The sequence below is a fragment of the Periophthalmus magnuspinnatus genome, chromosome 4, assembly GCF_009829125.3.
Source record: "Periophthalmus magnuspinnatus isolate fPerMag1 chromosome 4, fPerMag1.2.pri, whole genome shotgun sequence".
NCBI lineage: Eukaryota > Metazoa > Chordata > Actinopteri > Gobiiformes > Gobiidae > Periophthalmus > Periophthalmus magnuspinnatus.
The window spans coordinates 17,439,336-17,453,247 of record NC_047129.1 but is presented as its reverse complement, the minus strand read 5'-3'; the positions used below and the strand labels follow the sequence as shown (position 1 = coordinate 17,453,247).

At 42.9% G+C, this 13,912-nt stretch overlaps 2 protein-coding genes across 2 annotated transcripts; both read right to left on the bottom strand.

The window, feature by feature from the left end:
- Nucleotides 1-2,469: 2,469 nt before the first annotated feature.
- On the bottom strand, nucleotides 2,470-6,185 carry foxf2b (forkhead box F2b). The gene is made up of 2 exons (XM_033965755.2): nucleotides 5,027-6,185; nucleotides 2,470-3,089 (listed from the first exon to the last, which is right to left on the bottom strand). Exons 1-2 carry the CDS (start codon nucleotides 5,964-5,966, stop codon nucleotides 2,917-2,919), a joined length of 1,113 nt encoding a protein of 370 aa, XP_033821646.1. The 5' UTR covers nucleotides 5,967-6,185; the 3' UTR covers nucleotides 2,470-2,916.
- Nucleotides 6,186-10,186: 4,001 nt separating this feature from the next.
- On the bottom strand, nucleotides 10,187-11,397 carry foxq1b (forkhead box Q1b). The gene has a single exon (XM_033964989.2). It carries the CDS (start codon nucleotides 11,315-11,317, stop codon nucleotides 10,472-10,474), a length of 846 nt encoding a protein of 281 aa, XP_033820880.1. The 5' UTR covers nucleotides 11,318-11,397; the 3' UTR covers nucleotides 10,187-10,471.
- Between the last annotated feature and the right edge of the window lie 2,515 nt (nucleotides 11,398-13,912).

The following is a 13,912-nucleotide window of genomic DNA, read 5'->3' as shown; positions in this document are numbered from 1 at the left end:
GCAACAGGTTTGATTGACAGCGAAGGGGCGTTCCCTTCAACAGCCTCTCCAGATTGGCTCTTTGGTTGCTATGATACTCGCACTTGGAATTCCAAATATGTAATTCGACTCCATTTTTACCTCTATAACTGTTAGTCTCCATGAGTTTGATTTGACTGGAGCTGAACGCTATGGGTGACATCACACTCCCTTAACCCACTTCTTTATACAGTCTATGGACCCCCCTGGCCCTACATAGCTCACCTTTAATCCCAAAAATCAATCACCAATTTTACCTTGTCCCCTGCAGCCCATTTCATCTCAAGTGTTTTTACTACAACCAATTTTACAGCGTTCCATTGTTGTTTTCTTTGGCTATTTCCACTCAAACAGAACCAGTGTGAATTGGTAAGCTGTATCATTACATTTTGCGACACTAGAGGGCGATGTTGTCCCATTTTCCGCTCTGCTGGCGCTCTGCTCACGGGCCGGTGCGCAGAGCAGCTGAGGCTCTGAGTGTGTCTCTTTGGATGGATGTAATCAGAGCGAGTACCTTTGAGTTTTGTCCAGCAACATTTTTCTTCTTGCTTGTGGTCGTGTCTCTCCAGTCTGTGTATCAGATGTGCCTCCCATATGCAATTTGTACGAACCCAGAAGTGATGAAAGCTTTAGCGGGAGGCCACTTCAGTGAGACCAGGATGAGCTCTTCAGAATGATTTTACGCATAAATTAGGGTTAGCATTGTTTACGAATATGAAGTACAAAGGGGTTTGGTTTAGTTTAGTTCTCCCTGGCTTTTTGTTGGTCTGTAAAATAGTCTAATCATGTAAGAAGAGCTGTCCATGAGGTTAACTGTGGGGAAAGAAACAGATCTCAGCAGTGTCATAGAGAGTTTTGGTCCTTCACTTGTTTCAGTGTTTGGGGATGATGCATCTCATTGGAAAGCCTTTTATTTAGACCATTTGAAACATTAACCCAAACATGTGGAGTGGCCCCAGTCTGCTGTGTCTAAGTGTGTGTGACGTGGACACAGCGGACTCCCTGATGTGTCTCAAAATGTATTCTCCTGTCTCTGTGTCCCCATCCTAACCAGGTATGATACTGAAATGTGGTGTCACGATTATCATGGCCAAAATAACGGCGATTAACAATTATATCAGTTTAAAAATGTTATAGCTATGAAGAATTAGAATATTATATTATGAACATGTTCCATATTTAAACAGCTGTTAAAGTATTGTACTTGTACTATAGGCGAAAACAGCAGTGATCTAGAAGAGAACATTATGGATAAGCATAAGCCCCACAAAGATAATAGTGTGCTCTTTTAATGACAATAAACAATATTATTCCTTCTCTTCCCATCCCCCAGTCCTGACGTCTGACTCTTGTTTACAGGTCGTATCAGTGATGCAACCTGGGTGTCTGCGTGCACAGGTCAAACTGGACTGGAGGACTCCGCATGTTCTAATGTACGTGTCGAGGTGAGAGGCATTTTGGACACTTTGTTTGCTGTATTTAAGTGATTCAGATTCAGAAGTCTAAGCTCACACAAAACAACTGTCTCTTTATAACAGGATACATATTTTAACATCTATTTTCAAATAAAATGAACTGTTCCACCAGTGTAACGATCCATCTGTGTGTGACCGTAGTTGGCTGTGTGGTTGGGATTTAGTGATGTAAATAATAAAAATAGAAACATGGTTTCCTCAGTACACAATTTTAAACTGTGTACCTCCGGGTCAAGTGCAGTACTGATGGTTCTACTGCACTTGACCCTGAGGATGAAATATGGATTGTTTTCATTTTGGGTCTGAGTTGTGGTGTCATTTGATCCTATTTTTCACATTCTCAGTTTGATTTAGAATTTATGTATTTTTTCAACAAAAATAGTTTAGTGGTTTAGTTTTTAGTGGTGTTGTAATTAACATAAAAACAATATACAAACAAAATGAAACTGTTTTTGTCCCAGTTTGACTCAGTACCTTGAGTAAAATTATTTTATGAAAAAATCCTCTTAATTATGAGTTTAAAAGCAGCGAGGGAAGAATGCACCTACTTAAAATATATGTTAGATAATCCAGTTTTTTTGATAAAACACTTGATGTGGCATTTTCAAAAATCTAGTGTTTTTGTATTTGTAAATGCTCAAAAGCAACTTGAGATTCTTTTAGATAAATGTCTTTGATTTGAGTTTTTTCTGTCTCATCGCTCACATAGCTAATATGATCAACTACAAAACGAAATGACAGTTAAATAATAAAATAATCAATGAATCCAGTAAATATGTCTGTTTTTACCTGGACATAAATCGTCTCTGGACCATCATCTCCTCAGTCCACATGACGCATGATGTGTTCACTGTCTTGTGATAGTATTATCAGTATTAGCAGGCCTGCTCTTCATGCTGAATGTTTCTACAAACTGTGTCTGTTTGTGTGCACGTGCGAATAAACGGAAAAAACAGGACCTAAAAATATTGTCGGTTTTTATTGAAACCGTTTACAGGGCAGAAGTTGCCAAATGGTTATACAATAAGTGCAAGGTTTGATGCCGTTCACGTTGAAAGCGTCGCGTGTGTTACTATACAGAAATAAACACAAATACAGATATGATAATTGTTACAAAAGCAAACACAAAAGTGTCTTAAGGCTGCTTGGAAAAGGCAGAGTGGTTTCTGAAAGGCTCCGGGAGTTGGTTGATCCACGTTTGTTCGGTGCATATTCGGGTAAAGAGGCTTTGGCGCAAAGGCACGCTTGGATGTCCTTCATAAACATGCCTGGACAGGGCCAGGAGTGTGTCCTCAGGAGTGTGTCCTCAGGAGTGTGTCCTCAGGAGTGTGTCCTCAGGAGTGTGTCCTCAGGAGTGTGTCCTCAGGTCACAGTCACACTGCGTCCCGGGGATATTTGTCTTCAAGTCCAACAAAGCGCGCGCTCACATGACGCACGGTTTGACGTCCTGGCACACGCTCTGGGGGTGGTGGTGGTGATGGTGGTGATAGTAAGAGCTCGATGCGGATGGATGAAAAGAGGAGATGCCGTTAAAGTTCAACACAAAGTCCTTCCTGTCGCACACAGAGGAGTGACTCTGGTAACGAGGGATGCCCACTGCAACAAACCAGAAGAAAAAACAGAACACTGCGTTAACATGGACCACTGCGGAAAGCATTTCGTTTGTTTCAAATACCTTATCCGGGTTATTTTAGGTCCACAAAAGTGACATTTGTTACATGATGAATACATCTTAACATGCCAGCCACTGTTTTATTTTTAGTTAATAATGAATTCAATCTATTAAGTCTTACAAAAGTAAATAACTATATTTAGGCGATGGACCGCCGCGCTCCTCCCCAGTGACCTCCAACATGGAATTATCACCTGTAGTTTATTTGTAGAGTGTTTAGGTTATTTAAGCACCTCATCTCGTTCGTGCAGAAGTTGAATATATATATATATATATATATATATATATATATATATATATATATAATTATTACTATATTATTGTTATTTTTTTTTACATGGCCCTGACTTATTTTACGTACATATTTTCACATGAACGAGGGTTAGAGTTATTTTTACAAAGCGAATATTTCCATGAATGTATCACATTTGCAGATTTTTCCCATTACAAATGCGTTTCACATTGTTGAGTTGACGCATAGTTAAGGTAAAATCAGCGTCAGAACTAAAATATTCTACGAAACAGCTAGGGGTTTTTTTGCACAAAATTATGAAGATATAAGTGGTTGTTGTTGTTACATAATACTCGACCTGGCTGCTCCACTTTGTGTCCATTGTTTTGCAGCAGCAGAGCCCAGTCTGTGTGACCCGTGTGTGAAAGACGTGTCTGTATCAGGCCCATAAACCTGAGCAGTGATACCGCTCATACGGGCTCCAGATGTGTTTGTCAAGATGAACACAGCTCTTATTCTCCGCGCTGTGCGTCTCTCACACAGGACACACGAGCCACACTCACTGACACAGACTAACTGCGCTGCTGAGGGCCTCACTATCCACACACACATCCACACACACATCCACACACACATCCACACACACATCCACACGCACACACACACATACACGCAGTGAATGTAGAACGCTACGTTAAGTTTAACAAGGCGCGCTCTCTGATGGATACACCGCGGTTAGGGCTCGCGCCGGTGTGGTCCGACCTGCACAGCCTTTGTTTAGTTAACCTCCGGGACCTTTCCAGGGATCCAGCATGCTTTACTCGCCCCGGAGAAATCCCCTGACTTCACTAAATCCCCGCTCTGTTGTCTTTAGTCAAATGGACGTTTTAGAAAGAGCTGCGTCTGAACTGTTCTGATCAGTTCATTACGCACGGGGCATCTGTGCGTTTGGACTGGTGTGTTTAGTAATATGCACATGAAGACTTCAGCACGCGGACTATTTTACAGCCTTTATCAATCTCTTACTTTTTGGTTCAAATAAACGAGGCCTAAAACACAAAGTGTTTACATAAAACTGATTCTATTCATTTAGATCAGTTTTCTCAGATTTTTGTTTTTTTCTTTTTTATCTAATCACAGATAACATCAGACATGTTGATACATACGGCAAGTAGAGCGGGTCATTTAAAATATTTGAAATGTGCTACAGAAGTGCGCTTTATTTTCTTTTGCTTACTTGTTTTCTTTTGTTTTTAATATGAAACGTGCTCCGTCTATTTACACAGGGCAACAGCCTCTAGTCTGTCTCTATTAATTTTTTTTATGAATTAATTTAAGCTCTGTTGTAATTGTCTCCTTATAATAATATAATAACATGTCTGTCTGTTGACCTTAAGCTGAATCACAAAGATCATCATCAGCACTCACTTATAATATGTAAGAATATAATATGTTGTAAAACTGCTTTAAAAAAAAAAAAAAAATCCTTTATCTATGGTTAAACATAAATAGTTATATGCGCAGTAGTATACTTATTACTTTTATTTTATTATATAATATAAATATTACGATATTATATTATAATACATAAATATTGCGGTTGAATGACTCGGTGCGGTCGTGTGGTACCTGAGATGTCGCTGTGGCTGTCCCGGTTCTGGTGCAGGTAGCTCTGCTCCAGAGAATAGGGTGACATCCCAGAGTGCAGTGCGGTGGATGCTGGGCTGCTGGAGGCCAGTGGCTGTTGCTTGATGTACGGAGAGCCGCTGGCTGACGCCCAGTGCGCAGAGGAGCTCGTGTATGGCGAGTGCCCGTCTAGTGCGCTGGCCATTGCGGGGGAAGACGGTACCGGGCTACTGCTGCTGTCCGCGCCGTAGTCACCGCTGGGCGGCACTGGACAGCTGGCCATGTACGTGGACCCGGGGCTCGGTGACATGTGGGCCACGTGGTGGTCGTATCCGCCGCTCATTGAGCTGTTCATCATGTCCAGGCCGTAGCCGTTACTGGGGCATAGGCTGGACTGCGGCTGGAAGTCAAAGCTCTGTGGCAGAATGGACGTCCCGAACCCTATGCCGTTCATCATGCGGTACATGGGCTTGAGAGCCTGGCACTTCCTCCTGAACCCCCGTGGTCTGCGCCGAAACGAGCCCTCCTCAAACATGAACTCACTGCCGGGGTCGATGGTCCAGTAGTGGCCCTTACCTGGACGGCCCAAGCCTTTGGGCAGTTTGATAAAACACTCGTTCAGAGATAAGTTGTGGCGCACGGAATTTTTCCAGCCCTGGTACGAGCCACGGAAAAAGGGGAACCGAGCCTGCAGGAACTGATATATTTCACTGAGAGTTAGCCGTTTGCTCGGAGAGCTCTGGATTGCCATGACGATGAGCGCGATATAGGAGTAAGGGGGCTTTTCCGGCCGCCGCAGCCCTGAACTGGACTTTTTACCTTTGACCACGGAGGGGCTGTCTGAAGCGGCTTGTGGGCTCAGCATGGCGGGGTGCAACACTCCCGTGGACGGGCTCGATCGATGAGGAGGATCCAGCTGCTGTTGAGGGGTCTCTGTGGTCATGACAGCGCTGACGCACTAAGGCGTAATGTACAGAAAAGAGGGAAACAAAAAGAATCGATTGCTGGATGATAAGAAATTTAAGGGAGAGACGTGGGTCGAGAGTCCAGTATCCTTCTTGTTGAGTCCAGTCTGCACAGAGAATGATGCACCGCCAGTGGTCCTCACAGTCCCAGCGCAAAATGGAGTGAAATCTGTCTCCAGTTACGCACGACTCCTCCGTTACGCACAGCTCTGTGTTGACGCACAGCGGCTACGCTCTGACACAGAGGAAGAGGAAGGGAGCAAAGGGGGAGTGGGTTATCCACTGGAGACTCAGGACTTCAGCTGGACTCCCAGATGTCACTGCAGCACAGTCTCATAATAATACCTCGAGTGAATGGAGTGGGCCATTCAGCTGTCGCCTCAGACCAAACTCGTCCTCAATCAGTGAATCACATCTTAACCCCTGTCTCTGCTCTGTTCATTTGTGAACATTTGACACTAATATAATCTATAGCCCAGAAGTGACACAGTTATACTATGTACACTGTATTTTACATTACACCAAAAGACTGTTGATCATAATAAATAATACAAATATACACTTTACAGGAACCTCCTTATGCAGGCCTAAAGGGTCTAATCTCAGGCGTTCTTAACAGTGAAAAATATCTTTGTCATTTCTCACCATTTCACCATTTTCACCATTCACCATTGCTAACTCCCCATCAGCTCTGAAACCCCCTGGTTTCTCTCCTCCTTCATCATCCCACCCCCTTCTTCACCCTTCTCTCCCTCCAAGTTCGGACTACACGCAATTAGGCCATCGATCACAGCTCCCCCAGACATCCACATCAACAGTGCCACACGCCAGCGCAGAGCTAAAAAATGAGCTCCTCGGTCACACGTTAGGCAATGGGACATTTACGCTCAACACTAAACAGAAAAGATTTGAACTTCAAATGGATCTGGCTCCTAAAAGCGGGACGAATTTGCAGCGAGAATAATAAAAAAAAAAACTCGTCTCGTGATTTCCTATACAAGAGAGTAACACAAACAAACTGTCCGGGGAATGGGGGTCTTTTCTTTTGGGGAGGGATTGTGAGGTGCTGCCTCGTCTTGGACCGCGGTGGTCTTTACGTGCGTGCGTAAAGGGGGGTTAGCGCTCATTGCACTGAGTAAATGACTTTGACATGAGTGGAAGCAGGCTTTTTCCATCAAGCCCGGCCCTGGATACCACACACAGCGCGCCAGTGTCAGCTTACCGCCCCGGGCCACGAGGCGTCCCATGGGCCCCAGCGTTCATTAGAGAGAGAAAAGCGAAATTAGGCGAGCGGGCGTCGACAGTTTCCTCCCCCTATGGAGACATCACACACACATTTGTCCGACATGATGGAGTTCAAGATCCCATAAAGGTAATATCAACATCCTGCAGCGCGACGAGCAGAGGACTTGTGGGAGATTTGAGGCCACCTTTTCTGACCAAAGCACTTTAGATTCTATGATAACGCGTCAGACTCCTCCTCGCGCGTTATTTCTGTGCAATACAGTCATCAGATTTTGGTTAAATAAACAAGTGATAAACAGCCTGCGTTCCACGGCCTTTTATTTGCGCACAACAAAGTCAAATTATGAAATAGCTTATTTAAATGTCACTTCTTATAGTGTTATGCAATAGGCTAAAAACGAACTGCAAGTGTCTTAGAGCATTATTTAAAATACACAGTTTCCACGATTAAAACTCAGCACTTTTCGCCTACATTTTTTTCATCATAATAGTGTCTGCAGGTCTCGGATTAAACTTTATTTTGTAGTATTAATATTCAGTTCCACGTGTGTCCATAATTTAAACAGAGGGTTGGTTCAAGGATTTTGTTTTCATTTTGTATAATTTATTTATTTTTATATTCATAACTTAGTGCCCAAACACACTCACTCATTAACGAATACAATAATGTGGCCTTTTCTGCTGCAGGGCCTCTTGTTTTAGGTGTAAATTTATTTATTTACTCACAGTTGGGCTCATGTTAAAGAAACTTTCAAAATACAACACAAACACAGGGTTCAAATAGACCTGATGGGACACGTGCGCTCCAGCCTGGTGCTCTGTTAAATCGTTTTTAATATTTAAGGCTTTTTAGGATACACGTTTCTTTAGTGCTTTGGGTGAGTGGTTCAGAAAAGACGCCAAATCATTAATAACTTAAAAAATAAATAAATAAAAATTCTTATTTGTGGTCTTAATGATTGTGAGGCTTTTGTGTTAAGTGACTTTTAATGTTACCATCAGTCAGGGAACAACAGATGGAAATGAGCCTGTGATATTAATATGTACACGGTCCGTTTAAATACATTTCTAAATACGTTAAAATAAATTTCTCTTCTAAAATTCTATTCTATCCTAAAGTTTATTGGCTACATTATTATATTAAGTCCGTCCGTCCGCTGTATGGTTCACCTCCAGCCTGGATTGCCAAAACAATACCTCACGCAGATTACGCACAACAAAGGACGTGCAGATCAAATCATTTTCCCAGTGCACACCGCGGTCCAGTGCAGGACCTGAACGGCCGACAAATTTCCTGCGACATCAAACCGAGGCGCCCCCCGCAGAGCTCAGGATGCGGAGGTTTCAGCTTTGGCGCACACCCGAATCTTTGTTCCAGAGGAGCTTTGAAGACGCTGCGCTTCTTACGCACCGGTCCACATTTAGAAATCACTAGGCATCACTGCTGTGCCGTGTCCGGGGCTTGTGTGGAGGTGAGAGGTTGTGTTTACGGTGGCACGGTCACAGAGAGGCCTTTAAAGGGCGCGTATTTCTGCACTGCAAGTCAGACCAAGTTTGAGCACTGTACCAAGACTCTTCCATCCCTCTGGTTTTAATTATAGGCACAGTGTGTTCTATTGACCGGTACACGAATTATTCACAAAGTAGATTTTTCAATTTAAACGCATTTTTTGTGATTAAAAATATATTCCGCATCAATAAAAGTAACACAATCCATAATGAAAACATGGGCTCTTTAAAACAGGAATCTTGTTCTTTATCGGTGTTAATAAACATAAGGTGGTTTTAAGAGGCACTGTTTCCTGAGGACTGCAGTGTGGAGACTGTGGAGACTGTGGGGGCTGTCTCAGAGCGTGTGCAGCAGCGGGAGAGTGAGAAAGCCCCGGATCTTCTCGCGGGAGGAGATGCGCTTTGCTTAAAGCTCATGTGAAAACCCCCTGCAGGAGGCGTGCCCTGGTGAGAGCGCGCTTTAAAGCCACGTGACCGCTTTATAGACAGGTGTGCTGTTCCGGGCTTTACCTGCAGGTCGCAGCATTGTTCCTGGAAAAACACCTCTCACCTGTCACCTGTCTCGCCTCTGCAGCATCCTCAGCCTCGTTTGCAGTGGCCTCATCACTGCGCTGTCGCGTATGAACATGGTGTTGCCGTCCAGGCTCTTTCAACAGCAACGGCTCTATTTTCAGCTGTGTTTGTGGGACACACTGTCACCCAAGAGGGTACACTTTCACCCCAAATCTTGTGAATAAAATATTCAAATTTGATTACTCCGTTTCACCACTCATCACCCCAGTTTTTCACACTTTCAAAACTGCACGAGACTCTCTTAAAGCTGCACGAGACTGTCTCTTAAATGAAAACTAAATGTCTTAAAACACTGACACACGTTAGTCAGGGAACGACCAAAGGTTAGCTGACAAATTATAATTATATTATTATATTACAAACGTTAGACTTCCAAGTACAGAATAAAGTCATACATTTATAAATCTCAACTTAAAGTTACAAAATATGATTGTGATCATTAGGCCGATTATTATTATTATTATTATTATTATTATTATTATTATTATTATTATTATTAATAATAATAATAATAATAATAATAATAATAATAATAATAATAATTTATTAAAATCTTGATCTTCTAGTCTAAAATGTGTCCATGTCTCAGAAGGTATAGGCCTATTACAAAAAGTAGTTTTGTTTTTAAATTCAAAATGGTGAAATATATTCAAGATGATGAGATTTAATTTTCATTCTTCAGCCTGTGCGGTAGTTCGGCGTTGCTGTTTATTTTTCATGGGGACTATTTAAATGATCCTTTTTCTTTGCACATTCTGCTCTACATTTCTGCCTGTACCTGACAGGTGTCATGCACCTGCCATTCTCTCACTGCCATTCTCTTTCTCTCTCTTGTTTTGTGTGGAATGAAAAACATCCAGAGCACCTTTTATCCCATTTCATTTTATTTATAAAAATAGCATACATGCATGAACCATTGAATTTCCAGAGTAAACAGACTGTCCATGCGTTTAGTGCGTTTAGCCACGTGACCTTCTCGCGGCTCAGTCAATATTTATTTTCATATATTTACACTTTAAACGTACAGCAGGTCATACAAAACAAGCAAATATAAATAAGAAGATAAAGTTTTCAAACAACAGAAATGAACAATGAACCATGGACTCATGTACAGTACAAAAACTTGCAACGCCCAGTGCATTTGGGGTCAACACGGTCACGAGAGCAGAGAGTCAATGTGGAAACTCCGCGTCTTGCTCGGCATCCTCGGCCCTGTCAGTGTGTGGTGCAGATGTGTATGTCCCGGCTCCACAAACGCTTCTGACAGGTAGTTAAAGTTCAGAGCGCATGGCAGCACGTGAGGGGCTCCTGGGGGCCAATAGAGCCGTGCCCCGTAATTCCCAGCATCTGTCTCCTCCCTGCGCGTAAAGGGTTTGCTGAGGATGCTGTCAATAGCGAATGAGCTGGAGAACTTGACCCTGTCCTCCTGCTGTGCACCAGGGAGGAGGATGCGCTTGGAGTCCTCTTCGCTCATGTCCGGGGTTTCCTGCTCTTTGTTTGGCCTCTTGGCGATGCGCTTCCTCCTGCGCCTGAACACACCGTCCGCAAAAGTGTACTCGCTGTGCGGGTTGAGCATCCAGTAGTTGTCTTTGCCCCAGGGTCTGGAGGGGTCGCGCAGCACTTTGAGGAAGCAGTCATTCAGAGACAGGTTGTGGCGCACGGAGTTCCTCCAGCCCGTGTAGCTGCCGCGGAAGAAGGGGAACTTCTTCATCAGAAAGTCATTGATTTCAGCCAGAGTCAGGCGGCCGCTGGCGGACTCCCTGATGGCCATGGCGATCAGGGCGATGTAAGAGTACGGTGGCTTTGGTCTGCGCGTGTAGGGTTTGCCCTTACCGCCATCACCACCTTGACAGGTGACAGGTGCCGGGCTGTTGGCCACGCAGTCCCCGTCTGACCCCAGTTCATCTCCGGACAGCGGAGAGGGCACTCTCCCCTCCACATCCAGAGGCATCTCCATCGGCTTTTGTGCAAAGTGGTGTGCGGAGAAAACTTCAAGCTTCATGTCCCTCAGATAAAAGGGCTGGGATTTCCTAAAGCAGAGGAACAGGTGTCCCAGGAGATTGTGCGCTGTGTGAGCTTCAGTGTGCGTCTGTCTCCCGAGACACGCGCTTCACCATAATATAACGCCTCACCAGGGTCAGCCCACTCGCGGGGGCGGGGCTTCACCGTGGTGAATCCATTGAGGCAAATGAGTGATAGTAGTATATGTTTACAATAGGAGCTACCGTGACACGCAACTTAAGAAGAAAAAAAACGACGAGGCGAGGGAGGGCAGGTATGAGCTGTTTGTCTTTTATTCGACATGAAAGCTTTTCCAAGGCACTGTCCTCAATCTTACACCAAAACCACAACAAACTACTTAGATTAGGCAAACAATATGTATAATATGAGTAAAATGAATAATATGAGTAAAATGAGTAAGACATATTTGTTTCTAAACTGAGTTTATTTCAGGGCGGACACAAAGAGACGGTGAAGGCTGCGCGTCTTAAGACTCGAAGCATCATGTTTAATATAATAAATCTAGTATGTTTAATATTATAAATGCAGTATGTTTGATATTGCATGTTTGATATTGTTTGATATTTATTGAAATGCAGTGCTGCTTCTTTAAGTGGAATCTTGCTTTTGATCAGGTGGAACGAGGAATTAACGTAACACAAGCGTCAATAAAAGAGTGTCTGGACGCTGTCCACATAGCGCGACTGAATGTCACAAAAGCTCGCAGGATAAACAAGAGATTCCCTGAGAGGTCACTGCAAGTTCAGAATGGACAGGGCGCACCTGTGCCCGTGCACTCAGAGCATTATTGACTTAAGTAGTTTAACAAAAGACATTTGTGGTGTAACATTAAAATTGTACTATGTAACTTCTTGTCTCTGTGGAGATCTAATTTCTTTGTCTAGAAGCTTCTACAATATGAAATGAAACTGGCAGAAACTCCATCGAGTGGCAGGTGACGTTACTAGGTTAGATTTGTGGTGAGGCTGCTCAGTAGGTAATAATGACAAGCTATTTTTCAGCTATAAGATACACCAGTAATTATATAAATGCAAGTTCGCTACCTTTAATGCCATACTGTGAAACATTCCAGGTGGTAAAATAATAAAGTTTCAGACCATAGGCACGAGCACATGGCCACAAGAGGATCCCTCACCAGAAAACTTAGTGCACCACTCTAATACATAAAATACACATAAACCAACTCAGTGCTTATGTTGCCCATTAAACTAAAGGTTGCTTCTATCAGTACTTGCTGTTGTTGTGTCCTTGGGCATGACACGTCACCCTCCTTGCGTTGCCTATGTATGAATGTAGTGGTGGTATTTAGGGCTGATGGCACAGTTTGGCAGTCTCACTTCTGTCAGTCTGTCCCAGGGCAGCTGGTTACAGTAGTGGCTTATATCAGAATGAGTACAGCCTACTTCAATGTTATAAAGAAGTTATATAAATTAATAGTGTCATTAATTAGTAACTGTAGACTATGTGCTAATGTTCATTTACGTAAACAGTAATCAAGTGTAATCTTCTCATGTCAGTGTTTAAATAGTTTGGAGTTGAGCCAATACCCAATAATATCACTATGCCACTATACACTCTCTACGTACATGTCACTATACTCTCTACGTACATGTCACTATACTCTCTCTACAGACATGTCACTATACTCTCTACGTACATGTCACTATACTCTCTCCAGACATGTCACTCTACTCTCTCTACATACATGTCACTATACTCTCTACATACATGTCACTCTACTCTCTCTACATACATGTCACTATACTCTCTACATACATGTCACTATACTCTCTCTACAGACATGTCACTATACTCTCTCCAGACATGTCACTATACTCTCTCTACATACATGTCACTATACTCTCTACAGACATGTCACTATACTCTCTACAAACATACTCTCTCTAGTCTCTCTATAGACAGAATAAGGCTGATGTTCGTGGGTGGGATCACTTTCCATAGGTCAGAACAGTGGCAGGGTCAGGTGAGTTTGGCGTCCCAAGTAGTTTTATGCAACTACCCCCAAAACTATTATCGTTAATTATCACATTGGGTTGATTAGAGAGCAGCCTTGTCCCAGAATGCTTCAGTGCATATGTGTGAGAAAGTGTGAAGACTTCTAGACTAACTGGGTTAATTATGTGTTCGTACCTGTTACATGTGTCTAACTAAGAACAAAGATGACTCATTTGAACAAATCTGCGGAATGTGTCTGAGACTTTGAAATCTAATTATCTCGTTGTCATGGCGCCTGTCAACTTGAGTGATGTATGAGCAAATTAGGCATTCTGATGAAGACGGTTAACTGCTTTTTACACTGTTAAGCAACATTAATGAGGGTGAATAGCTCCACTACAAAGAGCTGGACAAACAAACAGATTTCTTATCAACAAACACACTGCTAATTATTTATAAATTTTAAATTATTATTGCAGAGACAGAGCACTTAAGAACAGGCCACACCAAAAGAATTCAAATTTTTATTTCAATTTCCCGCGCTGTAGTACTCCATGTTGAATAGCTGTAATGTTAACATGTCTATAACATTATAAAACAAAGTAATTTTTTATAGAGC